General features: G+C 45.3%; 1 protein-coding gene across 3 annotated transcripts in view; it reads right to left on the reverse strand.

Moving 5' to 3' along the window:
• The window catches only part of MYO9A (myosin IXA), a 163,085-nt gene that overhangs the window by 17,773 nt on the left and 117,885 nt on the right, over positions 1 to 27,427 (reverse strand). For 2 of the 3 annotated variants that reach the window (XM_065641480.1, XM_065641479.1), the window contains 14 exons: positions 27,172 to 27,367; positions 23,138 to 23,257; positions 19,544 to 19,619; positions 14,954 to 15,097; positions 14,274 to 14,313; positions 13,484 to 13,606; positions 9,794 to 9,874; positions 8,832 to 8,942; positions 7,703 to 7,825; positions 7,357 to 7,506; positions 6,269 to 6,579; positions 3,673 to 5,322; positions 2,489 to 2,567; positions 1,773 to 1,985 (listed from right to left, as the gene is read on the reverse strand). In XM_065641480.1, coding sequence (XP_065497552.1) covers positions 1,773 to 1,985; positions 2,489 to 2,567; positions 3,673 to 5,322; positions 6,269 to 6,579; positions 7,357 to 7,506; positions 7,703 to 7,825; positions 8,832 to 8,942; positions 9,794 to 9,874; positions 13,484 to 13,606; positions 14,274 to 14,313; positions 14,954 to 15,097; positions 19,544 to 19,619; positions 23,138 to 23,257; positions 27,172 to 27,367 — 3,417 coding nt within the window. The remainder of the gene's footprint in view (positions 1 to 1,772; positions 1,986 to 2,488; positions 2,568 to 3,672; positions 5,323 to 6,268; positions 6,580 to 7,356; positions 7,507 to 7,702; positions 7,826 to 8,831; positions 8,943 to 9,793; positions 9,875 to 13,483; positions 13,607 to 14,273; positions 14,314 to 14,953; positions 15,098 to 19,543; positions 19,620 to 23,137; positions 23,258 to 27,171; positions 27,368 to 27,427) is intronic. The other variant, XM_065641481.1, reaches the window with a different exon arrangement.

Genomic DNA, 27,427 nt, shown 5'->3' on the forward strand with positions numbered 1-27,427 from the left:
ACAAGCCAACGGGCTGGTCCCCAACCTGCAATACAGATGGAAACACCGTACATGTCGGCAGGACACAGGGACGTTGGGTTGTGCCGATGACGCGACTTCACAAGCAGCGTTCGGTAGGAAGCAGAACTCAACCACACAAGGGGTGAAGGTGTTGACCACCAGTTAGAGCCAAGTGATGGGGAGCAGAGGAGAAGGAGGATATGGGAGAGACGAGAGACAGTTGGCATCTACTACTACTCGCATGCAGTGAGAGCTGTTAAACCAGATGAGCAGAGGCCCAAGGAGCATTTCCAAAGAGTGGGATGAGCCAGGTCCCTTCCCAAGGATGGAGCTTGCCAAGCGCCTTTGGCATCGGCTAAAAAAAAATTAGATTTTTACAGCTGAAAAAAAAAACCCCCTGAGGCTTTGTAAGAGGGTAGCCTCCAGGAACACAGCATGGCACTCTGGGTACAACATGGCCCTTCTATGTAAAATAATATATTTCGCTACATAAAATTGTCCTTTTCCCGGTCTCCAAAGCAGGGAGATGAGCTAAGAGGCAGCCAAGAGACCTCCGTTCATCAAACCGCCTCTTTCAATGAGGTTTCAAGTATTCCTGACTCAAAACTCCTGGAAATTTATCAAGAGCAACCTTCAAAAATTTGTGGAATTTGTAAATCTCTGCCCTCTTCCAGTGAGGAAATTATCCTGGGGAAAATTTAACCTTTATAATAAAAGCTTCTAACTGAAAAGTCACGAAGAGCTCTCCTTGTTCATCTGCCTCTCTTGGAAAAGCAGATTTTAGGACTGCACGAGAGGTTTGCCAGACCCAAGGCAACGCTGTAGCACAAAATAAATCACTAACTTTGGTTTTTGTGCTTTTGTTTGGTTTTATACTCAGCTCCACACCCAGCAGTGCAGCCGGAGCAAAGGAACAAGGCAGCTGAGCTCTTACGGCAGGAGACGATTCCTGGGGTTTATCCAGGGAATATCTCCACCACTTTGAAAAAAAACCCCAACATGAGTGGGTTGGAAGCCGTTGGCCTCTTCCACCCCCAAAACCTCTGGGTTTGTGATTTCCAAAAGCAGCTTATCCAGGCAGGAGATTAAGCCTGAGATCAAGCACAGGCTCACAGAGCTGCAGCCTATGGACCTGCCAAGGGAAATCAGTTATTGTGCTTGAAAAGTCACTAAAGTTTGTATTTTGTTTTTTTTTTTTTCTTTAAAATGCACTATTTCACTCTATTTTTATTGCCCAATTTACATGTTTTTGCTTTTCTTAAGAGCCGCCTGCCAGCATTGCTCCAACAATTGAATAATCATCAGATGCTGTGGCTAAAGACGCAAAATCAAAAGTAATAGGAGGTGAAAGACTTCTATATCACTTTCTTTGTTGTCTCTTGCTTTTTGGACAACGTTTGCTTTGATGTTTTCTACAGATGTGTGCAGACCATTTTTAGAGCAGAAGGATCCCAGGGGGACTTTGATATTGAGGTTAAAAAACAATTTTTAAAAAGGTAGCTGTGCAATACAAGTTGCAACACTACAGGAAAGCTATGGGAAGCGTAGCTGATATCGAATCAAGCCAGGAAACATCCCCACGGCCAAGAAATACAAAAATTTTCCCCATTTTGCATCTGTTTCTGCTGTGTTCGCCGAGTTTACCCATCTACAGCATCCTTGGAAGTGGGAGAAGAAGCGGAGGAGGGATCAGTGCAGCTAAGGTTAGCAAAGAAAGGCTCCGCTCACTCTCTTTTTAGATTTTCCCCGTCACGTTGGAAAAAAAAAATTACCATTTCGGAGTCACTGTAACAGGCCTGGCCCAGCCGGGCTGCAGGCACCGCCTCAGGATGAGGAGGTTGGTCAGAGGAGAGAAGGAACTCAAAATTGCCATCGTAATCATCTTCCTCCGTATCCCCCTCCCCATCGGGAAAAGTGCCTCTAGTCAAGAAATCGGAGCGCGTCCGCGCCATGCGGGCTTTCTTTTTATGGGTCGGTCTGGAAACCTGCTTGACCAAATGATAAAACAAACAACAAAAAAGGGTTTTTAAAATGAAAAGGAGATTCTACCGATGTTTAGCATCATAGCGTAGCTCAAGTACAGCCATACGACATCTCTGAGCAACACTGCACCCCATGGAGGGGACATGATATTACACGTAATGCAAAAATAAACAGCAAAAGACCAGGAAAAACAAAAACCAAGACAGCACGATGAAAATGGACAATCATGGATGTTACTCAAACGTACGTTAAACCAAAGCAAGACAAGACTGTGTTGGACAGTGTTTGCCATCAGGACCACGAGATCCTTTTTAGCCAGAATTAATGAATTAATGCTACAGGGGCTTTTATCATGAGAAGGTGTGAATCCTCCTTCCCTGTGTCTGGCAGCTCTTGTGATTTACAGTTCACTTCTTCGAAGCTTTTGAGGGAAAACTGGCAAGGATAAGGCTTTCCCTCCCGCCTCAGTTCAATTAAAAGAGAAAATAATTGAGCCACAACTTACCTCTCCTCTGCCAGACCCCGGCATCTTAAATGGTTTCCGAGATAGTTCACCCTTGGACAGGCATTGGTGACTTGGTTCCCTGTCAAAACACAACAAACCAGACATGCTTCGTCTTCTAAAATCCTTTCTGCCATGCCAGCCTGGCTTGAACGCACAGCCCAAGCAACCAAGACCAAAACTGCAAGTTTGAGGCCGTGGGGTTTTGGAATCGCTTATAATTCTTCAAGATTTGAGTTAACACCCCATCACAGTGGTTTACGGATGGTGCCTTTTTTATATTCTCGAGTGTGATCGTTCTGTTGCAGATTAAAAAGTAAAAGACATGAATTTTTAATTTTTTTTTTTCCTGTTGCTTGTTCTGTGCGTGAACCACCAAACGAAATGGAAAGAAATTTTTATTGGGGGAAGATTATTCTCAAATACCCACTTTCAAACCAATTCTCCGGGACCTCCTGCAGATTTTCACACAAACTGGTTCAGAAGGAGAGCATCCTCACTTTGCATTAAACACAGCATTGAAAATTACACCCATTTAAAGTTGTTTTTTGCTCAGCTCACTCTTTCCACCATCATTTCTGAATAAATCCCCCACCATGCCCATGTGTGACGGATGCTGCTGGGGCAAAGGGCTATTTTTTAATTGTTTGTTCCTCTTTCCCATCGCATGTGTCTGGACTTAAAGAACCTGCACACATTAAACAGGAATGTTTTATGTCCTTTTGGAGCTAAATGGCCAAGACCTCTCCAAAAATTAGGCAAGGCAGCTTAAGGAACAGGATAAACTAGAAGTAAATTTTGTCCCAAGTTATTTCCTGCCTTATTTAGTCATTTCTGCTCTGACCACTGAAAAATCCTGAGAATTTTTTCTTCATCTTTTACCTTGAGAAATAAACTCCTATCACCGCTCATCTCAGGTAAATGAAAACAACATCGACTCTATTAACTCACTTCACCTGTGAATGTCTATGATTATCTCCCCTGGCTGATATAATGCCCATCACATAAGAGAGCAAGAAGTCATATTTTCAGCTCTTTTTCCTTTTCCTCTGATATTTGAAATTTAAAAAACCCCATCTTTTCACTGGAGGTTTTGTACAGTCTCCAGAAGCAAAGTTCTGGACCGTTTGTATGGTCTCTAGGAGATGAAAAAGCCTACGGAGAAAGCACATCATCTTTCTACTCACTGGAGGCCGAAGGGATTGTCTTTCGGTGTGAAGAAGATGGAGCTTGCCCTCGTCTCCTCGGTGGCCTGGTTGGGCACCCGGGGCTGCCGAAGACGTTCCGTCCTGGCGAAGTGGCTGCCCGGGAGGTCCTTGGGGTCCAGAGCCGGTCTGGAATGGCCCCGGGGTTCCAGCGGCGATCCTGGTTGAGCTTCTCTTCGCTCCATGAACATGCTGATGGGTCTGTCTTTGGGGGCACTGTGGGATGGAGAACTTCCCCTGGTCCCAACGGTGAGACCTTTGATGTCCACCGATGGGGTTGGAGTCACGCCTGGGGGGCCACTGTGCTCCCCTCGGCTCAGGGGGTGCAGGATGAGGACCGATTGAGGTCGGTTGTCTGGTTTTTTGGTTGGTTTGAGGGAAGGGTCCTTCATTCTGCTCTGCTCAGCCCTCTGCAAAGCCTCCACCCTCCCTTGCTGCTCGAAGGCTTTGCGTTGTTTCTCCAGAATTTCCTTCTGCTGACGGATCTGCTCCATCATCTCCCTCTCGTTCTGGAGCTGAAGCTGCTTTTGCCGTTCCTCCTTCTCCACGTTGAGCTTTTCCAGCCTCTTGATGACGGAGTCTGGAGAATGGGCCTGTGTCACAGTTGCTGTTCCACGTTCCTCTCTCTTGGTAGAGGACTTCTCCTTTTCCTTCTCTCCCAGGGCTTTGCCCTGGGGCTCAGAGTCCTTCCTGACCTCAGAAAATGTAACTGTTCTCTCCTCTCTTTCCCCTGCTTTGTTCCTCAGGTTATTCTCCACCAGCTTTACCTTCACGTCATCTTGTGGTGGAACATAGAAAGTGGGTAGATTGCTGGCAAGGAAGGCTTCTCTCGGATGCGACTTGTATAGAACATTCTGGGGTTCGCAGACCACACGCTCCTTCATGGGGAGGTTATCGGGGAGCTCCAGGTCTGAAGGTGTCCTCCTGCAACTGGGCAAATTGCTGTTCACATCTGCCCCACTGAAAGTCTTCTCCTGCAGATGAGCCTGGGGACTGCTAGGCAAGGAATCCGTGGAAAACAACGGTGTATCTTGCTCATCTAAAACTAAGGAAACGTGTTTATTACTTGGGGTATCTTCACAGCTTAACATCTCGAAGCTCCCTTGAGAGCTTTCGCTCTCTGGGGTTCCCTGAGGGGAATGAAGTGCCTCAGATACCAGCTCGGTTGACCACCGCCGCTCTTCAGAAGGTGATAGCCCACCGGTGGAGCGGACCTTCAGCAGCTCCAAGCTAAATTTTGCCTGTTCCAGTTCCCGCATTCTCCGGCTTTCTCTTTTTGCGCGAACCACTTTTTTCTGGTTGAGGTCCTCCAACGACTTGGGTCTCTCTCTCACCACGACCTCCTCTTCGGTGTCCATCCCGCTCTGGCTACTGGCTCTCTCTTGCCTTTTGTACAATAAACTCGCTGAAGTATCCAGCGGGTCCACGTGATTCACCCGATTATTCTCCATCAACAATTTATGTTCCTCTACAGCTCTCACTCGCTCTTCAAATGAGCCATCCTCCCACTTTGATGGGTCCGAGCCCTTGATTTCCAAAGCATCATCTGCCTCCGGCCCATCCTCTTCTCTAACCAACAGGCCGTTCTCCAGCTGCATCTCTTTTAACCGCTGCTCTTTCAAAGCTTGGAACCTGCAAGTAAGCAGAAAAACAGCACGTTTTACCCCCGTGCCCACTCACATCCCTTCAAGGCACTGCACCGGTGGCATCTCATCACCACCAGCCTCGCCGTCACCAGCTCAAGCAACCCTCCTTGCACATCTGGTGCAAGACAATGCAAGTGCACATTTAGTTTTTGACCTTCTCCTCTTCCACGGTCACTCCTAACCAAGGATCACCTCAACGCACCCGAAAGCTCCTCTTGTGCTGACAACGGCGGCTCCAGCCTCCACCCTTGGCCTGGCTCATTTTGTAATTCATGGAGCCAGAAGAGCTTAACCGATCGCACCCCTTGGCTTCTCCATCTTCATCATCGTGCCCGGGCTGTCTCTGGTACTGGTAGCAGGGGCTTCAACCCTGCCCCAAGAGCTCTTTCCAGCTCCCAAATCTTCCTTCCACCCTACATCAAGGTGCTCCACACCTTGCAGAAGAACAAACCAAGCCCTGCTCCGCAGCTGGTGAGCCAAGGCATGGCTGAAAACCCTCTCCTCTTTGCGGCAGCTGGTTCCAGTATCTCCCGTCCCCGCGAGACAGCACGGTGACGAGATCGGTGAGCCGATCCAAGTTAAAAATAGGCTACTTAAACTGGTGCTGCTGCCAAGGGGGAAAAAAAAAAAACAACTCAGGAGTATTTATGGGCTCAGCTTTACACTGCCTACGTGCTCCAACCTGAAATAGGCTCTGCTGATTCTAAGAGTAAGATGTGCAGCTAAATAAACTCCTTTGTTAGAAAGTGTGGACAAGGGAAGGATCAGGGCAGGTCAGAACAGGGTCAGAGATCCTACGAAGGGACAACATCTTCTGTAAGTCACCGTGGTCCAAGTAGTGCCAAAACTCCCACCAACCACATCCCTCCTCATTGGGTACGATCAGAAAACGTCGTTTGTTGGGTTTTTTTAATCAAGGCCAACGGCGTTACCTTTGTCGTGCTAAATATCCCCTGCACGCCGCTTGCAAGCAGACGACTTTGCTCCTGCTGGCCGTGAAGGACCGTTTGGCGCGATGTCCTCGCCAGGCGGCCTGGATGCTGGTGGCCGCCTCGTGCCGCCGCTTGGCGTGTTCCCGCCAGCAGCTCTGGATGAGCTGGGCTGCAAACTGCATCTGCAGGAACCTCCTCCTCTCCACGAAGCCACGCCAGTGCGTCTGGAGAACGACAGCGGCTTTGCCAAGGGTGAGAGGGTCTGGGGATGGTTCACCTTGTTTTCGGTTCTGGTAGTTACGCCAAAATCTCTGCAAAGACAATAGGGAGCTGCTTGTAACGGGTGTTGCGTGGGGATGGGAGAGCTCCGGCCTTCTGCAGAAACAGTGTGGTCAGCAGGCCCAGGACAGGGACTGTCCCTGTGCTGGGCACTGGGGAGGCCAAACCGTGAATCCTGGGGTCAGTTTTGGGCCCCTCACACCAAGAAAGGCCTTGAGGTGCTGGAGCGAGTTGAGAGAAGGGAACGGAGCTGGGGAAGGGGCTGGAGCACAAGTGTGATGGGAGCGGCTGAGGGAGCTGGGGGTTCAGCTGGAGAACAGGAGCTGAGGGGAGACCTTCTGATCTCTGACCTGCCTGAAAGGAGCTTGGAGCCAGGGGGGGTCGGGCTCTGCTCCCCAGGAACAAGCGCCAGGACCAGAGGAAACGGCCTCAAGTTGCGCCAGGGGAGGTGGAGGTTGGATCTGGGGAACAATTTCTTCCCCAAAGGGCTGTGGGGCATTGGAACAGGCTGCCCAGGGCAGTGCTGGAGTCACCATCCCTGGAGGGGTTGGACAGACGGACATGAGGTTCTCAGGGACATGGGGCAGTGCCAGGGGTGGGTTATGGTTGGACTTGATGATCTCAAGGGTCTCTTCCAAACAAAATGATTCTATGATTCTGTGCAACCTTTCCAGCCCTGTCCCCGAAATTCCCAACCTACCACGGCACAAGGAGTCAAATCCTGATTGCAAGCTCCCTCCTTGCAGAGGGGAGCAGATTTTAGGATTCGTGGATTGTAATTTGCAACAAAATCAGGCGCCGTCACCCACCTGTATGACCACGGCGGCGTGCCGTAAGCTGAGGAACTGCCTCCTGCAGAGCAGGCTGCGGAACCAGCGCTGCAGCAGCGTGATCCGGCGCAGCACCTCCTGATGGAGCAGGTCCTGCAGAAGCTGCCGCTCCCGCTCCTTCACGAAAACCTGGCCGAGAAAGAGATATTCCTTACTTTTTTGCATTGACGTTAGCCAAAGCTTCATTTGAACCATTTGCTTCTGGCAAACAGAAGTTTCATTAATTAAAAACATACATAAAGATGTTAATTTATCATTATGGAAATGCAGGCAAATGTTATATCTGTATCTTAAATGGAAGGCTGAGCTGAGGATAGACATTTACCATTGTTCTCCCAACTTGGTAATTGTCCGGATCAAGTTTGATTTTCCTGAAGAAATCATGGATATTGTGCTTAGACGGGCTGATTCCTTGTGGCAGAAGAACATGGAAATGGTTCACAAAATCCTGAGAAGGAAAATAAACCACCAAGATTTGGTTAGATGAGTCCTGCTGTGTCCCTTCCTTCCATAAATAACAGTTTTGCTCCACCAGCCACATGAAACGGGATCTATCGAGTGAACAGAAGGACAGATAGCATTTTATGGACTAGGGGACACCAAGTTTCCTAAACTGTTTGTGGTTTCACAGGAAAAAACATCAAAGCAGGGACCCAGCAATGTTCACATGTCTTTTAGCGTAGGAGGAGAGGTTCTGCAGAACCCACGGGGTCATCTGGAGTGAAAAATGCTCCAAATCCTCTGCAAGGGCTGCTGCGGAAGGGGGTTACCAGCATCTGCAAAGCATCTTTGAGATTCTCCGTTGGTTACTGCTGCGAGAACTCAAAGAACAGAGGAGGTATGAGAGGAGAGATCTTCCCAAGCAAGGTTGGGAGCCACGCTCATGACAAAAAAAAATGAGCTGTTTTCTTTTTCTAAACAGCTGCTGTGCAGGACATGACATCTGGCCCAAAGCAGCTGCCAGCAGGAAAAAAATCAGCACCAGCAAAGCATGAAAGGACATGTGCGCAAAACCTGTTAAAACCCAGAAAAGAAGAAAACAGGAAAAACTGGATAACTCCAAAGAGGTTTAGAGGATGCTCATCGCCCTCTCGATGGGATGCAGCCAGCACGGACGGGATGGGGTGAACACCATTCCCAGCTGATTGCAAAACCTGCACAGAAAAGTGCGTGTAAACTGGATACTTTTTGCAAAAAGGAAGTCCACGTTATAAAAAACCACTGCTTTTGTTCAAAAACCATGACGTTATGTGCAGAGGGGCTCACAGCCTTCCCTTAGGTCTGGACCAGCTTGCTAGAAACCGGCAGCGCAGCAGACGACCACATCCGCTGCCTTGCACGAGCTGTAAATTCATTACTTTAAAAAAAAAAAAAAAACAAGGTAGCAACATTCAGACAACTATGATAACGATGCTAAAAGGTGAGGAAAGACCGAAAAGCTTTTCCCCCCCGACCTGGAAGGAGTATTTGCAGCTGTATCCCGACTGGCGAATGCGAACGGTCTCCAGCATCCCCGTGTAGCGCAGCTGCCGGAGCACCAGGCTGTCGTTGAACCGCAGGGGCAGCTGGAAGGGGAAAAACAGGCCAACAATGAGCACATATTTCTTTTAAGTGGAGCTTTTAAGCGTGTGGATGGGTAAATGGTTTCAGCAGATGCGGCACATCTGCATGACACGCACGTTGGCAACAATGCTGGGGAGAGAGGGAACACGGTCCCTGAGAATTGTATTAATCCCACCAGGGTTGAATCCTGTTTGCTTCCAAGATGCCATCAAATGACGGCTTTCAAAGAGCTGATTACATACATAAAGCCATAAAGAAGTTTTTTGGAGCCCCCAAACTGAATAAGACACCCCCAAGGGCACGGCTAATGGGTAAGATTGCAAGCAACTGAATAATCTCCTCGGCATAAAGCTTCATCTTTAAATGTCTGAGTAAAACCCTGAAGGGTTAATCCACAAGAAATCATCACTTCTGCAACCTTCGTTTTAAACCGAGCCCATGAGACATATAAAAAAAATATGATGCATCATTGAGCCACTTTAATAACGTGGCTTATTCTGCTTTCACCTCTAGAAAGTTTATTTTAAAGAAGCTTTAGGGCTCAGTAACAGCATGAGTGAATTGATGGGTCTGAAAATCTCTGGCTGGCAGAAGCCTCAATGAAGTCAGATTCATTTATGAAAACCAATATATTTCTCGTATAAATTAAACCATATAATTTTCATAGACTTGTTTCAACAATTACAAGAAAAAAACCCATGCGGTTTATCAAGAGCAACACCTGAGTTTTCCATTGATCATATACAAATACCTTCTAAATCCAACTTGATTTAGGGCTTTCTTTTGGTTTTAACCCCCCTGTAAGTATTTCCCAAAATATTTCCAGGAGGATTTTTCACAGGACGGGATTTACCTTTTCAGCATTAGATCGAATGCACTTGACAAAATAAGGTTCTGCTTGGCCAAGGGTCTCCATCAGCTTATTGAGGGACGCCTGCAACAGAGAAGACATTTGAAGCTGGGAAATGGAGAACAGACCATGATAAGTCCTGAAAATCCAGGTATTCAAGTCAGAAAACAAAAAACTTGGAACAAATGACGAGTAAACCAGGCAGAGGGAAATTGTTGCTTGAAATGAGCGTTTCGGTTCAAGCAACTTGGCTGGTTTTATCTTTGCATCTGACAAATTACCCAGAAATAAATCCAATTCTAGGTTGTATTTTGAGATCCCAAGTTTAACTTTTTCACATCAGCCACTGCAGCTCGAAGTCACGTCCTGTCCCACACCAACGAACCTCTTCTAGAGAGCGGAGCTCCAAGATGATGATTTACCCCTTGCGCCAAATGTTTTTAAAATACAAACCCTATTTTCCTCTTTATTCCTGTTTTTTAATTGTTAAAACCTTATTTCTGGCCTAGAAATGATTTTGGTTTTTTTAATGACAGTAATGTGGAAGTTGCGATGATTTTTAAAGTCTACAAATGCTAAACACTTCATAAGCTTGTTTTAGAGGAGAATATTTTCAATGTTGGCCTATTCCTGGCCTTATTCCCTTGCTGAAATGCGCAGTTGTGATCGCTGATAATAAAGGCTTTTCCAGGTTCCCATTTCCCCTTATTTCTGCATTATTATTAGAAGTCGAGCCTACAAAATTGAATTTATATTGGCCTCGTTGCTACACAGACTTGTTCCAGCGGGACGTGATGCCAAATGTGCAAATCTTTGACTCTTCTGTGACGAAGCGCAAGCCCTTGGAACAAAACGATACCGAAAACCAGTGCGTGCTGAGTCAGTCTGCGGCTGTTACAGACACTGCTGTGTATTTACGATAAGCAGAGTTATAAATGTTTGAATATATCTGCTAATAAAGCAACGTGATATCAGAAAGAAGCATGTCACCTAAAGATCTCATTGCAGGAAGCCTTTTCTTCTCCTTCGGATCATTTTAAAAGACATGTTTAGGGAAGCCTTTCATGTTCAGAAGCATTTATCTGGGGAAGATCCCATGCACGTGCGGCGCAGCTGCGTTCCGCATCGATTAACCGCACGCAAACGTCCCCAGCGCTCCCATGCCGGGGACAGCGGGAACGTCACGGCGTCCCAGACCCCCACTGGTTTTCTTAAAAGTAGGCTGGAAGTGCTTTTTTAAAATGAAACAAACCAAAAACCTATTAGGAGATATTGGAAATGGGCTGGAACCTCAGGCGCCGGAGCGGGTATTTCCATCTCATGGGTGACATCCCGCACACGGCAGATGGTTCAGGTCTCCCCTGCCATCTGCTGCAAGCTCTGCTCACCGTGAATCCGCAAAGGCCACGCGAGGTCCCCGGATTAACCCCGTACCCTGCGCCTTTGTCCCTCTGCTTGTAAAACTTTCCGGCCACCCGCTCTTCCACCACCTGTATTCGGAATTTCAGAGCGCGACAAATTGTTTTGGCGTCATCCCATGCTACACGTGGCAGCATCTTTTCCTTTAGGGTCACACCAAACGCAGGATTTACATCTCATTCCTGCAGTTTAGGGACTGGCAGTTTAGTTTTCAGCCCCCAAAGCCATCACAGCATCCTCTAATACGATACAGCTATTTCACCCAGAGATTATCTGAGGTATAGGTGTGGTTAAAATCAATAGGAGATGGAGCGGTTGTAAGCCTGGTGTTCAGGTATTAGTCACAAGGCAGCATTTATCAGAAATAAAGGGGGAGAAAAAAAGTAAAGAGGGAAAAGTAAAAAGAAAAAAAGAAAAAAGAAAGAGAAAATATAAAAGAAAAAGGAAAAAGAAAAGAGAAAAAAAGAAAGAGAGAAAAGAGAGAAAAGAGAGAAAAGAGAGAAAAGAGAGAAAAGAGAGAAAAGAGAGAAAAGAGAGAAAAGAGAGAAAAGAGAGAAAAGAGAGAAAAGAGAGAAAAGAGAGAAAAGAGAGAAAAGAGAGAAAAAGAAAAAGGAGAAAAATAGAGAAAAATAGAGAAAAATAGAGGAAAGGGAGAAAAGGGAGAAAAGGGAGAAAAGGGAGAAAAGGGAGAAAAGGGAGAAAAGGGAGAAAAGGGAGAGAGAGAAGACAGAAGAGAAGAAAGAAAAAAGAACAAAGAACAAAGAAAAAAAGGAAAAGAAAAAAATAATAAAACCACACATACACACGCAAAAAAGAAAACCCCACACAAACCAACCAAAAAGCCCCACATAAACCAAATCCCCGTGATAGGAAACATTTGGTTTTCCTGCCTGTGACCCAATTATCTTGCTCTTGATACAGAAGCCACCTCGCTGGCTCGCACCGCGCTGCTTTCCTGAGAAAACGCTTCTCTCCTACGAGCGTTCGATGAAATTAGGGCTGGAGTGCCCGACCTTTGTCTGAGAGGAGAAGCAGTCGTAGCAGAACTGCCTCTGACTTATCGTTTTATTCATTTTAATCAAAAAAGAATGTGTTGTAGACACAGCTCCTACGTCGTCAAATCACCGCTGGGAAACACCAGAAAGCGTAAGGAAAAGGTATTTGAATGATCCACTTTGCTGCAGAGGGATAGGGGGGAAACCTTCACAGCGTTTAGTGCTCTCTTATTTGTACGTGCTGTAAAAATAGATATAAAAATCTCAATTTTCAGAATTTCTATTGAGGGATGAATAGGTTTGGGGAAGGCATTTCACTCCACGACATCCCTGTCTCCAGCCCCTCATTGTATTGCACGAATGAAACTCTGCAGAAGTGTGTTTAACCAGCACACAATTAGACTAGACTAAGCTAAAATATATATATACACACACACAGAGATGCGCATTCTGCAAATTATATATTACATAGATATCAATATGCGTGGTCATGTATATGCTTAATTACTGAATCTTATCCAGATCCACACGTGAACATTTTCTATAAACGACCCATGTCTCCAAAAAAATGAAATTTGAAGCCAAAAGCAAGCCAGACTTGCTTAGAAACTGATTTTTCACTGAAAAGCTGCTTTCTAATATTACCACCTGCTCGTGCATGTGTCCTGTAGCAGTTTCCAAGCCCTGGTGCACATATTGGAGAATTATTTTTGCTGCGGCTGTTGCTAGGGTCAGCTGGCTGGCGCGCAGCACCGACACAGCAAACGCCGCATCGATCCCTTCCCTGAGCTCCTCCGCCTGCTGGGAGAGAACGCAGCAATATTTGGACCTTTCTGCCCCTATTAAAATTCACGTTCTGGCTGGCTTGAAACCAGACTGAATTTCATACGCTGGACGCGAGTAAAAAGACTGCAAAAATGTTTGGTTTGGGATTTTGCTGTTTCTGGATTCAGCAGAAAAAGCGCCACGACGCGATGGTTTGGAAAGAAAGGTACCAGAGGATGGGGATACACCAACATCTCCGCTCTGCAGCTCATCCTCACGTCCCATCTTGCTCCACCGCATCATCCCCCACCACAAGAACCACCATCACTCTTGTTTCTTTCCATTTCGATACCTGCAAGGTGTCTCCCAGCTTATCCAAGCCGCCTCCTCGGCTCAACTCTAGTCCTAAACCGGTGACGATAGCACAGGACTGTGCCTACAAGGGTCCTCCTGGGGACCTGGAGCAGGTGTTGGCTTTTAATTCACATCTCTGTGTTGGAGGGAAAGGATTTACCTGGAACTGGGCGCTGATGCTGGGCGGTTTTTTCTTCTTATGGAGGTGGAGAAGAGATTTGGTGATGCGGTCGTGCAGCGTCAGGTTGGTCAGGTGCTTGAGGGACTTCACGTCCAGCATGTGCTGTGGACAAAGAAAAACTCCATTTATTCTTGATAAATACAAGAAGAATTAGATTTTCTCACCATGCCATCTGCTGTTTCTCTCTTTATACCCTCTGCAGGGCTTCCTTAGGTGACCACCCTACTTAATCTCAATGGGAAACATCGCTTGAAATGTTGCTCTGCTCCCCCAGATCATGTTCCTCCAAACTCTTTCCATCTTTGGCCATGGGAAATTTGGCTCTTGTACCCACCAAGGGTCACAGACAAACTATTAATTATTAATTCACAGTTCATGGATTAACTGTGCCTCTCCCGGTGCAATGTGCACACAGAGTAAAACCAGTTTTGCTCCTCCTAGTGCTCCATTCCTGGCCACCGAAGAGGCACCAGTGAGGACCACAAGCAGCGTTATTCTTTGAGGTGCAACAGATTTCTTGGCATCTCTTGAAATACAGTAAATGCAGTCAAGTTGGAGGGAAACTAAATATTAGACACCCTCATACAGCTCTCTTCCCAGGGCTGAAATCCTTTGGTTTTAAAGAAATTAAAGAGCCCTGAACAGAGCTGAGTTGCTGAGGGCTTGATGAAGACATGAGCTGTCCTCCTCACATCCATCAGCATCTCAACATTGTACCTGCAGACTCAACCCAGCGACTGGCAAGGTAAAAATACTGCTTTTCGCTCACCTTTGGGAGATTTGGTTTGGCTTTGAAGTTCTTATTTCGCCTGGGGAGATAATAAATGGCTCAGATTAATCCACGTGTGCAGCTGGAGAATGGAGTTGATAAAACAAGCCCTTCACAATCCCTTTTAGCAGCTGCTTCCTAAAACCTGCACTGAAACGGGGCTGCTTCTGCGTGCTGCAAACTACAAATCCAATTAAAGCAAATCGTTACATTGGAAATGAGGGGGATGCCGGTAATTTGGGTAGAGCGAAAGGACCGATCACCCTCCTGCTTTCTCATACCCCCCGTTAACTCCACCCAGCCCGGCGATGTTCTCTGAACCTTCTGAGGCTGCAGCGTGAATCAGAAACAGCATTTCCCCACCTCATTTGTAATGGAAACTTTGGTATCGTGTCAAAAAATGTGACTGTGTTACATTGCTGTCATATCTTAAGACCGGTTTGACCGGCAGATTCATCCCTTCTCTCTCTCCCCCGCATCTGTCATTACAAATGAATGATAAGAGTTAAATAAATCAGACACATAAAACATACCGGGGTCACTTTGACCCAGCCGAAACGTCTGCAAGTCTACTTGAAATCCTGGTATTTTTATATCCTGCCTATTTACATTCCTCTATCTACCCGTGCCGCTCATTATGCTGCGGGATCAAAGCCCAAACCCCCTTGTTTTGTACTGACATGAGGATGCCGTGGGCTCTCTCCAGCAGTTTGCTGTTGGTTGCGTTGACAAATATCCCGTCTTTGTCTAGAAAGGTGCCAGGGCTGGCGAGCCTGCCATGCCGCATCCCCATCCGGCCGTTCCAGCCGACCGCGTAGGCATCACTGCAACACCAAACAGCGTCAGGAAGAGTAAAAAAAAAACCTGGTTCTATGACAAAATAAAAAATAAGATCGTAAAATAATCTGTCGGTAGAAAATGAGAGTCATCGCTTTAGTAAATCTGTTCCCATGGGATGAGTTCCTGATGCCAGACACCACGTGAAGTGACTGGCTTGTTAAGCACCTTTTAAAAATCAAATATTCATAAAAGGATCAAACTATCAGCAGGAAAATAACAGCTCTTGGTTCTCTCAGTCGGAAGGTTTGGGTCTGCAGACACTCGAGTGTTCTGAAGAATATGAGACTGTAACCTCTGCCATCAGCCTTGCCACCATTAATAGCCACAACTTCAGATGATGCCAACTCTGTCTTCTCTAATTCACGCAATCATTTAATTAGGAAAAGAGAAAGCAAATGTCATTTGCAATAAACTACTTATTTGCCACAAAGGAAGGATGCCAGCCCCAGAATCACTTGCAGGGACCCGATGACAACTCACTGGCCTGGTTTGGTCCTCCCTGCCGCGGAGCAGAGCTGCTGCGCCCTCCAGAAACGCTCACCTGGCTGCAGAAGGGCTGAAGGGAAGGGGGAGAGAAACCAAAATCCGCCCCGGGAGGGAGAGAAATGGGTGCTCGACACAACTTCACATCACGGCAAATAATTTCCAGAGCTGAGGAACCTTCCTATGGTGACTGGGGTTACGCAAAGTCTCTCCTGGGCTGCACTCAACTGCGATACTTTTGGTTTGCTGATGGAGTTTGGGGGTTTTTTTGGGGTTTTGTTTTTTCGATCGAAGGAAGGATGCGGGGTCTGCAACCCCCGCCAGAGCTGTCTCAGGAGAAAAAGGAGGATAAAGACACTCAATGCAGCACCAGTCTCCTGGTCACAAGGATGCTGAAGGACACGGTGGCTTAAATGAGGCCTCTGGCACCCGTCACTTCTGAGGTCCAGCAACAAGGCAGCTCTTTGCCTTTAAAATCAGGATTTGGAGGAAAGGCAAATACCAAGTGCCACACGGAAATTAAAAAATAAAGCACGTGAGGTTGTTCATTCAGCCAGCTTCAAGCCTGGAGCCAGATCCCTGGAGCAACGTGATGCCGGAGTGTAAGTCGCTCTGCTGCCTCACCACAGCGCTTCTCAAATCCCGTCCTCGGCCCATTAAATCAGTGTTTTGACATGTACCGTTATTAAAAGAAAGGATGAATCACAGCAAAGTAAACCCCTGGCTGAGTGCTCCGAGATCTGCTTTGTTGTAAGCAGTCTGTCTGATTCAAGGGAGGCCAGAAAGAAGCTTTAATATCCAAGTGATCTCTCCTGTCCAGCTTCTTTCTCTTTACAGCTAAGGTCTCACCCATCAAAAACCTATTTGTAAGGGGGGAAAAAAAAAAAATCACCGGTGGATGGGCACCACTAAACCTCAATGGCCACTTTCAGGATCTACAACCCATCATTAATCCTGGCTGACCGCAACGTGCTCTCCGGCTTGAGACCAGCTGTGGTTATACAGACTCTGAACAGGACCAGAGAATAGAAAACCCTAGAAATTCCCGTGTGGTTTTGAAAAAAAGAGAGAGAGAAAATGACAGGTCTGTTTATTATGGACACTTGAGGACGGATATGTGCATACGGTGACCGACAGCTGTTTTGGGAGGTCAATCATCTCACCAAGCCCAACTCACTGTTTCAAGACAGAGCGATCAACGCTTGCTGTCCTGCACGCCACTGAGCCATCACCGCACGTAAATAAATTTCACTAACGGACATAAACTGGCAGGAAAACACGCAGCCGAGTGGTTTTTGCTCTGCCAAAGCCTGGTTTCCACCTCCAGCATCTGCAAACCACCCGTCCGCTTTCTACAGAGATCAGAGGAGAGCGCTTGGCTCGCGAAGCCGCCGCTTCCTGCGTGATGTCATGCCACAAACGCGCTTTCCGAAGCGAGCCCCGGGCTATCCTGTGGGCTGGATGCACAGCGCAGACGTATCAGCCGCCGCGTGATCGTGAGATGGCTCTGAAAGCAAATTCCTGGTTAATTTAGCTCCGTAAATTGCTTGCCGGTCTATCTGTGGGAAAGCTGTTAGAGTAACTCTGACTTCTATACGTGTTGCCTTCAGCCTTGTATTTCCCTCTTTTTCTTGCTCGACAAGTGCAATTTAACCAAAATAACCAACATTTATCAAGTGTGATATGACTCTTCAGATCAAAATCAGGACTCAGATCAATGAAAGGTACCAAAATCACTCTGAAAGCACAGGATAAATTTCAGAGACCCCTGTTTATGCTTTCGGAAGGAAGGGGCACAGATAACATTTGGGGACCATCACTGATGATTGCCCAAGATTATGGCCCACCGAGACACCAGACCAGAAGGAACGTAGGAGTTCGGACATCTTCCAAAGGATATTTTCTGCAAATATATCAGTAAAAGGAACAAACTGTCTGTCCTGACCCTGTTGTGAGGATACAACTGCCGAAGATGACAGAAAGAAGACACAGAAGTTGCTGCCCTTGATTCCGGCTGTTTAAGGCAACTTGTCTGCTGTGCTGGCTTGGGTTACGCCAAATAAATAGAGCTGACCACAGGCTGAACTCCCCAGTAAACAAATCCATCCTCCTCCTTGTTCCCTGCCTTTACAATGGCCCCTCGCTGAGATAATCGAGATGTTTTGAGTTACAAAAATACCAGCAGACCAAGCTGCCGCACCAACGCGTCTCCGTACGGTCAAGAAAAGCCCCGTCCCACCTCACACGTGTTCTTCACGTACCAACGTCAGGTTTGAAGGCTCGCTAGAGAAACCGCAGAGCTTATCTACGCGTGAAGATCTCCACAGGGACAAAGTTTCACCTTACATCATGTTTAGGGAAACCTGCGCAACCAGAGATGCTCAAAACAGTGAACGTCATCTCTGGAGACAACAAACTTCTCTGCCTCCAACATTACCAGGTACCTTCTATCGTCATAACCCGACAGATTAGAGTTGTAGCAGCTAAAGTGTTAGGAGACAGAAAAGGAGGGGTGGGAAAGACTGATGTGAGGACAACTGGGGTTGCATCACCTTCCCACGATAGGCTGAGATCGCTCACACAAGCTGGATTTCTGCCCAAACTCGAGAAGTGGCACAAATTTTTGAATTCAATCCAATAACTTGATGGAAATCACATCCTCTCCGACCACTGAAAAGAAACCAGCCCGCAATGATACGAGAATATCCAGTTGTCCTTCAGCAAGGTGCCAGCACCGCTCTCAAAGGGAAGAAATTCAGAGCAAGAGGGATGTTCTGGTCTTGATGGCAGAGGGCACGTGGGGAGCAAAGCCAGACTACAAAAGACACTTTTGTTCCCCTACAAAAAAAAAAAAGGAATGTGTATCTAATTTCCATTTCGGCCATTTGGCACGGAAGCCAGTAAAAAATTAGCTTTAATAATATCTTTGGAGGATATTTTATTTTGTGTGGAAGGGAAGCGCCCTGAGCTGCAAGGCCCATGACAGAGGATTTGATGGGCATGTTTCAGGAGACAATCTCAGACTCCTCCCGACGTGTTCTGGATGTCTGATGAAAATCAGAGCAGCCGTGAAGTTACACTCGGATGTCTGCAGCTCTGAGCAATTGTTTTAGGAGCTGAGGATGATCTGATCCTATCTTTCCCCAGCACACTAACATCTGCTCGGAGGGAAGCAGAGAAGCATCGTACCCCTTTAGAGGTGGAATTTGGATGATCAGCCTTTCCAGTGTCTGCAGAGGGACAGCATGAGAGTAGCTGTAAAACAGGAGGAGGCTCAGCGCCCAGATATCCCTTTGAAATGAAAACACTTTGCTTCAGGAGCAACTTAATTCTTAAATGGATTTGGAAAACCTTTGGCAGAAGAGGCACAGATCTGCATCTCAAAGCACAGACCTGACTCTCAAACAAAAAGGTCTCATTAAGGAGTTGCCTGAATGGCCAGAACCTTCAAGGAATAGCTAAAAAATAAAACTGTACACATAAACTGTAAAAATTCGACCTATTTCCAGTTAATATGCTTTTTTCCCTTAAAAAACAAGCAATCATTTGACAAGGTACCATCTCGAGCCTCGTAACTTTCTGGGTTATCCACACTCAGTGCCCATCGCCACATTGCTGCACACAAACACATCATTGGGTTTTTCCCTCCAGAGAAGTCCTCATTAAATTTGTATTTCCTTGATATCAACACATTCATTATTTTTTTTGCAAGCTTCTTACTGCCCCGTACACCACACCACCTACAATCACTGCCTTTTGATGGAGGAAAGTTGCTTTCCCTGCCTACTGTTATAAAGATATTTAGATATGATCACATAGCAGAGAAAGAATGAAGACAAAATTAAGAAGCACGCTGGGAGAAACATTAATACAGTCAATTTATAACAACAGATAACGCTTGTCCAACCAAGATTTCCTTGCTGTAAAAGTAAAAGCAAGGGACTTACCGCTGGGCCCTCTCATTGATGGTGTTGACTCCCTGGAGATCCGAAAGCGGTGTCCGCGGGCTCTTCCGAGTAATACCTGAAGTAGCACATAGACAAAAAAAAAAAAAAAGAAAAAAAAAAAGAAGTTTCTAGCTGGCTCTTCACCAAAAGGCAATTAGCATAGCCATAGCTTAGCGTTGACGAGAGTGAGGAGGAGCACGTACATGTCACGGCACATGCCGGGCACACAAGGGTGCCAAGGATGCCGACGTACCCGTCGTCTACTCCGTCCTACCTCCCTGCTGCAAAGTCATCGCCCTTCTGAGTAACGCTGGTGGCTCAAGGCTACTAATTCCCCTCCCACACGTCAGAGTAGGGACGTGTTGTCCCAACTGATAAGCAAAAGGGGTGACAGAAGAGGCTGACGTGGTGGAGGGGACCGGCCACCCACGTCCTGCGTGTCCAAAATATTCCGAAGCTGTGCACGGGACAAACCCGTTGCTTGCACGGGCAAAACGTGGGGATTACGATAAATAGGGTGCTTGGAAAAATGGGAATTTATTCCTCACACGTTTCTTCCCTTCCTACAGATGTATGGAGAAGGATATGTATAGCAAGCGGTATGTGCTGCACAAGGAGGCTTTATTGCCTATTGAATCTATATCCTCTGCTAGGGGTAGTTGTAGAGTAATTTAGTTAATATTTATAATTTAGATTAAATAGTAATATTCTACATGCCAATATTATATAAATATATGCATATATTTGCTATTAATATTCCTATTTATACTTTATATTTAATAAATATATAAAAATTTATATCCAATTTATATTTAATAGTCAAGGAAATTATAACGCGTGGTTACAGAAGCAGCTATTACCTCCCCAAAGTACAAATGTTTTGTAACCAAGTGTTTAGGAAGACAGAAGACAATTTTTGTAGACAACAAAATGCTTTTCAAGTCACTAAACTGCAGCTACTTAGAGACCAAATAAGCTCGAATTCTGACATGAAAACAGCCGAGCAATTGTCGAATTGTCTTGACATCGCTGCTGTGAGACAGGGAACATCGCAGCACTCACTCGAACACAGGGAGAATGTTTATATATTAGATATATTCTTTTATATATTTTATATATATCCTTTTACCTTGAGATTTTTGCAGTGGAAAAAAATTGCAAAAAGACCATCTCTTTAAAAAGAAAGCTATAGTTTTTAACTGAATAGGAAGCAATAGCATATCTCCTCCTCCGCACATTTATTAGAGAGCAAGTCAGATCATCCGAGTGCCCAGCTGTGCCTAGAGTTCAAAACTCTCTTTTTAATCTTTTTAATTGCCATTTAAACCATTTTTTGGTTACATTTCTTGTCCCAGGAATGTTCTTCCACCTCTTCCAAGACTTGCATTTCTGTGCCGAAAGTTGCTTGTTCAGAACGTAAAAACCCGATTGGAAAGGGGGGAAAAAATGAGAATAATCAGGAATCTGCCTAAAATACGGCATTAGTGATTTCTGTAGCTAGTTTTACCTAAAGCATTTCATGAAAAATGGGCTTTTGTTGGTATTTTTACGATTATTTTTAGTCCACGCCCTTCTTTTTGGAGCGAACTCTGTTCTCTTTCGCCGCCCTGCACTCCCCACCAAAGAAATCCTCAAAGAAAAAGCCCAAAGCCCCAACAAGTTGGGCTGAAGTTATGAAAAATATTCCTGCATCTGCACCTTGCATTGCTCAGGAAAAGGGAATTTCTATTTCACGCTTTTAGATAACGGCTGCATTAGAACCGCGTCGGAATTCTGCCAGTTTAACACCCGAAGTGACTTTTTGATTAAGAGAAGTTAGGGTGCACAAGCTGGTGAAAGAAAATTACCTTAGACATAGCCCTAAAAATAGAATTCTCTACATTTTCCCATTAATTGGCTCTTAAAAGAAGAAATACATCCATGCCAAAGCCAAATAAAAGTTTGATATTGATGTAGCCCCTTTTCTGGGAAATAGAGTGGATTTTCTTTAAGACATAAAATGGGGGAAACGTTTTAGATTTAACCTAATGACTTGTACGTGGCTTTGAGAATCCTGCATAGTGAATTTGGGTGATTAAATTATACCTATTAATAAATAATCAGCGAGCCAAGGAGCAGTGGTGTGAGTGGAAATCGTTCATTCCCTTTGTCCAGCTCATTTCACGACTAAAATTATTCTGGTTTTCAACATACACTTTTTTTTTCAGCCGTAGCATTTCAAAAACAGACTGATTAGTCTCATTGAGATGAGTCTAGGATAATCCCAGTCTGCTCCCTACTTAAGAACATCAACCAGATGAGGTTTCAATATGTTGAGCTCAACATTAAGCTCAGCCTAACTGCTTCACATTAAATTAAGGCTTTAAGTGTCTCTTGAGTTATATGAATTTCGATGAGGTTTCAATATGTTGAGCTCAACATTAAGCTCAGCCTAACTGCTTCACATTAAATTAAGGCTTTAAGTGTCTCTTGAGTTATATGAATTTCCCTCTCTTAAGCCTAACTAATTGCGAATTAACTCCCTCAAACTTCCCATATTGCTGAGCTAACTTACAAATTAAAATTAATTAATTGAAATTAAATTTACTGTACTGATAATCGCCTTCCTTTTCAATAGTTTCTTAGAATCAGTGAGGTCACTTAGCACAACGCCGCTTAAGAAAATCTATTGCTGTGTTTGTCTTAGTGCTTTATATTTCCTTTTAGTTAATACTAGCAATGGGTGGGAACGTGTAGGAAAAGATAATGTAGTCTAAATTCAGAATTCAAATCTAACTTAAGAATTAAAACACCTCTTCTCCCGCAACGCTACATGCTGCAGGAACCGATATAAGGTTTCTAGTAGGAAAAGCAGATTTGCGAAGACTTAACATGCAGCTACGGTACTTACCGTGCTCAGCTCTGCAGAAAGGAATGGCAGAAAAATGATATCTAAATATATAAGTATCAAATATAGATTTTTAAAAATATATATAATACAGTAGCACAGGCAGAAGTGTCTGTGTTGTCATGCAGGATGAGTTTATTACGTGACAGAGGAGTGAGGAGGAAGAAACGGAGACCAAGTGCATCTTTACCCAACTCATTCTGTAAAATAAAATTGTCAAATGCTTTCATTTTAAATAGAAGCCCTTGGAGATAATATTTTCACAAGACAAAGTTATTTTTAAAGTCCAATGGAACCTTAATAAAGTCAAATTCCAGCTGTATCAGCCGCGTGCCTTCTATCAGGAATATTCCAACCAGATCTGCGGTGCTTTGAACTTATTATCACGCATGTGATAACAACAATAAAACACACACCGAAAATATTCCCAGCATCACATTGGCGAGTAAACAGGGAAACTGCCAACAAAATGACGCCGTATCTCAAGAAATGTGGGTTTGCATTTAATTTTACTCTTGGAACTCCGCCTAATAATTTCCCAATAGGCTTAAAATTGCTGTAAGGCGGCCGGTTCGATCCTAGAAGGCCCCTTGGGCATTTTGGGTTTCTTTTTTTTACCCTTTCTACGCCGAACGATGCACCTGGTTTCCATTTCTCGGCATGTGAGTGTGGTATGAGAGGGAGAGAGGTGGGTGGTGGAGCCTTACTGTACTTCTCCTCCTTGCATCTCTGCAGGATCTCTAAGCTCCTCTGATGGACTGGGTGATGGAGAAAGCTAAAACTATCCACATTTTTCAAAACCGCACACGGCACTGCATCATCATGCCCTTGGGAAGCAAAATAAAAACAAGATAAAAAAAAAAAAACAAACGGAGAGAAGAGAAAGATTATATAAGCAGAAATCAGGAGAGAACAGGCCCGAAGGATGGGAGAGCTCAAGGGTCGCACTTTTTTCCGTGCTCGACACAATTTAACTTCGGTTTCCTCCAGACGTGGTGCCGCGGCACGGGAGCGACGGGCTGGACCGAATCCCAACCGCACTTATAATCCTTATTAGCCAGAGCATAATCGCTTTATAATCGCTCTGAGATTATTTGGGCAAAAAAATAGATGATTAGACAAATCTTTGCTTTTATTAACTGCTTTTTAAAATGCTTTCCGTGCCTTTGCCAGGCATTATCCACAATTCCCTGCGCAGATGTTCTTGGGTGAGGCCACCTCAAATTTGCATCTTGCAACGCAGAGCCACGCTTTGCTCAGATTTTGGTAATTAAAAGGAAAAAATAGAAATTATTTGTATTAAACAAGGGTTCTGTATTCCTCATTGCAGAGGACACAGAGTCCGGAGTCAGGTAGGACGGGTTTGAGGTCGGAAGTTGGAACAAACCATCGTTGCGTGGCCAAGCGGACCTTGGATGGCCCAGCTCCAACTGGTGATGCTGCGCAAACGGGCAGCCCCTCCCGGCATCGTTGAGGTGCCAAGGGACACGTCACGCTCCCGTTGAGGCGTCACGAGGTCACCGAGGAGTTACCTTGCGTCAGCACGTACGGCAGCATTTCATACTGACACGCTACATCATCGGGAAGCACCAACGAGAACTTTGCAGAGGAACACTGTCAAGAGCATCTTCCTGGCATGACCACCACTTCGCGCTGCTCGCTGGGACCTCAAAGACCAGTTTTTTGGTTGCTATCACCTTTATTTGGCAAATACATTTTTTTTGTTTTTAATTCTTTTTGAGGGGTTGGTTTTTTGGGTGCCCAGCTTGAGGAATAAACCTGCAGAAGTCAATGGGATTGGTTTGGAGACGACGTTCTCAGCCTGATGGGCACTAACCCAAGGAGCAACCCTTGTTGGCCAAACGCAAACACCTGTCGAGGGACAACATGGTGGCAGGACCATGAACCATCGTCAGAGCGAGGATTTGGGTTCGTGTCCAGCAAAACCAAGACGAGAAAGCTGGGAGTCTCCACCGCCTGGTTTATATGGACAGCACTCGTTCTTTCAGCAAGTTTTTGCTTACAAAATATTAGCGTTTTATTACGTAATAAATTCATATTGATGATATAGCAAAAAAAATTACAATCAGCCGAATTTCTTTCCTAAAAAGCTTGATAATGTTCCTCTAATCAAAGTTCACTAACAAATCTAGTTCGAACACTGGACCAGCTCAATCCTGCCTGATAAACTCCATAATAATTACAATTAAAAAATGAAATTATTGAAGAAGTCCACCCTTCAACTAATTGTAGCTCGTCCGATCCCGGTGTGTTTCATCCGAGGAGGACGGGAGGAATCGCTCGGGCAGAAGAGAAAGGTACCCAACAAAATTGGCAGCGACATCGCTTTGCAGCTCTTCACCTCCAGGCTAACGAGGACAATCACACAGTCACTATAAAGCTGCGCTACGAAGACATTAGGAGCACAAAAAAAAAAAGAAGAGTCCCCAGAGCCAGCAGGAAAAAAATGCTGATTATCCTTACAGACGCATCCGCAGCACTGGCTGACACTGCTGGAATGGAGGAGATAACCAAAAGGATGATGCAAAAAGGAAGCAGAGCAAAATTTTGCAGAGCTGCTTATAAATAAGCCGGAGATTTTTTATTAAAATCCCTGTTGGGTATTGCAAGCGTGACTCAGACAGGCCTTCAGACGGGTAAAAGCAAGGGACATCCATGTGGGATTAAGACAAAAGAGCACCAAGAGCCTTAAATTAAAAAAGAAAAAAGCACATTTCAGATATTTTCCTACTCATTAATTACACCTGCCTGGTGGATGGCAGCAGCAGCAGACAGGAGCTCAGGAGCCAAGAACGGGGCAGCACGCATTTTTAAAAATTATGTATCAATATTAAGCGTGCACACTTGGATGAACACATGGGTGTGAAGTTATTCTCAGCTCATCTACCACCATTTTATCCAAAGCTCCACATCCGTGGGCAGTGAGACATTCCAATCAGGCTAATTAAAGCCAGCAAGGTTTGGTAAAAAAACCAAAATAAACCTAAACCATACGCTATCTTTTGTTGTTTGCTTTTCTCTATCGAGATGGGGTAATTTTAGTCCTTCTTTAATAATTCACAAACGCCTTCTGCTGTAGATGCAAAGCATCGGTTTGGGGCTTTTCTGGGTGATTTTGGGGAGCAGGAGGCACCAGCAGCAAGTGGTAGCAAATGTGCTGTGCTGCTCCAGCCCAATGCAGGCTGAAGATGCGCATAGAAATGCAGGCAATAAATTATCTGACAATTCTGAGGTTTTTTGTTTGTTTTTTCTTCTTTTTTTTTGACTCTAAAAGTTTACAAAGCACAAAGCCATTTGAAAGCAGGCTATGGGATACCATATAGATAAAAGAGCAGCACCACGTGCTAGAAAAGGTTTAGAAACCACGTGTTGGTAAGTTTTGGTATGGAAAAAAAAGGTGATGCAAGGACGGAGTCTCAGAATGGTCTGAAAACCTCCTGGACTGTATTTTATATCGATATATTGGTATATATAGATATAAAGAAGTTATAGCCACAAACTCAAGACTGAAAAGCGGAATGCTAGCTAGTGAGGAGACGAGCATGGCAGGCACGACCCACGGCCAGAGACACAGAAAGCGAAGCAGGGCTTGAAATTAGCTTTTCCTTCCCGATATCTAACGTATTTTTATTCTGTCCTTGACCAGCTCACTCTAGGTCAGCCTGGGTTTTACGCAAGGTGAAAAGGCAACGCTGGGAAAACGCAAAGATGGATTTTGGAAGCCAATTCTTTGGAGCGAGGTTCCTCCCAATGCCAAATGGCTTTGGCATCTACCTCTCAGCGTTAGGAAATGCCGCTGCCCATCAGCGCTGCCTCGACGTGCCAGATAGACCTGGGTTCACGAGAAACAGCTTTTCTCTTACGACGCATCCAAGCGGTTCAAGAGGAAGGGTCTCAAGAGCTGATTTTTGCCTCCTGCTCCTCTCAGGATGCTATTATTCACCACGAAGGAGAAAATTATTCTTTCCGCTTGTATGGTTTCCCTACCTACGTTCCTTGTCCCAGCTCTTTGGCTCTCCTTGACGCACACCTCTCCGACTAAAAAAAAAAACTATGGTGTGGCTCCGTGCTTCATTTTAACTCCGCTGACATTTTCCCTGCTGAGGCTCTAATTTCATCAAGAATTTCAAGCCCTCTTGTGCCCAGAAATTAATAGTAATAGCTTGTACCCGTCTTGCCGAAATTGCTTTTTATGCAGAGAAATGGCCTAAAAGCACAGCCAGGTATTGCCTGCCACAGCATGATGATGCACCGTTACTTTCCATTAATTTAATGTCCCCGCGTTGGGCGTGAGCTGGTTCTGGCTGACTGCAAAGCAATGAATTTCGCTAGACAAGAGACACGCTCTATGGCAGCTTAAAGGGTGAACAGCTTGAAAAAATTCTAGAAGAGAATTATTGCCCTTTTTTGTATCCCAATGTAACTAACAGCTCAAGAATTCCTAGCAAAAATAATTTGCCCTATTTGCCGAGTAGTTTTGATGCTTCTGAATCATTCAGGTTTTCCTTTGCATGCATCCTAGGAAAAGGAAAAGTTAAAGCAGCGGTAAAGTGAAAATCTTTTCTTACAATGGACCTTTAAATGTAACTTTTACATACTATTTGAACGAGTTTTTTAATTGATTAACAGCTCCTAATAAGTCAGGCTACTTACAACAGTGTAGTAATATATTAGACCTGGTGAAAAACAGGTGCTGGGATTAGGAGATGGGCACACGTACCGGTTTTCTTCTCCACGTATCGTTTTCCAGCCTCCCGAAAAGCAACCACGGCCCTGAAGAACGCCCGCAGGACGGCCCAGCGGAACACGGCCACCGGGTCGATCCCGATCATCCCGCAGATAAAGGCGTTTTTGCTGCTCCGCAGGAGAGCTACGATGTCCGGGCGCATGTGATCGGTGTTTTTCTCACGGAAATCCTAGGGAAGGAGAAAAAGGAGGAGGAGGAAAGAAGAAAATGAACAATATTTACAAGATAC

The sequence above is a fragment of the Caloenas nicobarica genome, chromosome 10 (genome assembly GCF_036013445.1).
Source record: "Caloenas nicobarica isolate bCalNic1 chromosome 10, bCalNic1.hap1, whole genome shotgun sequence".
NCBI classification, from domain to species: Eukaryota; Metazoa; Chordata; class Aves; order Columbiformes; family Columbidae; genus Caloenas; species Caloenas nicobarica.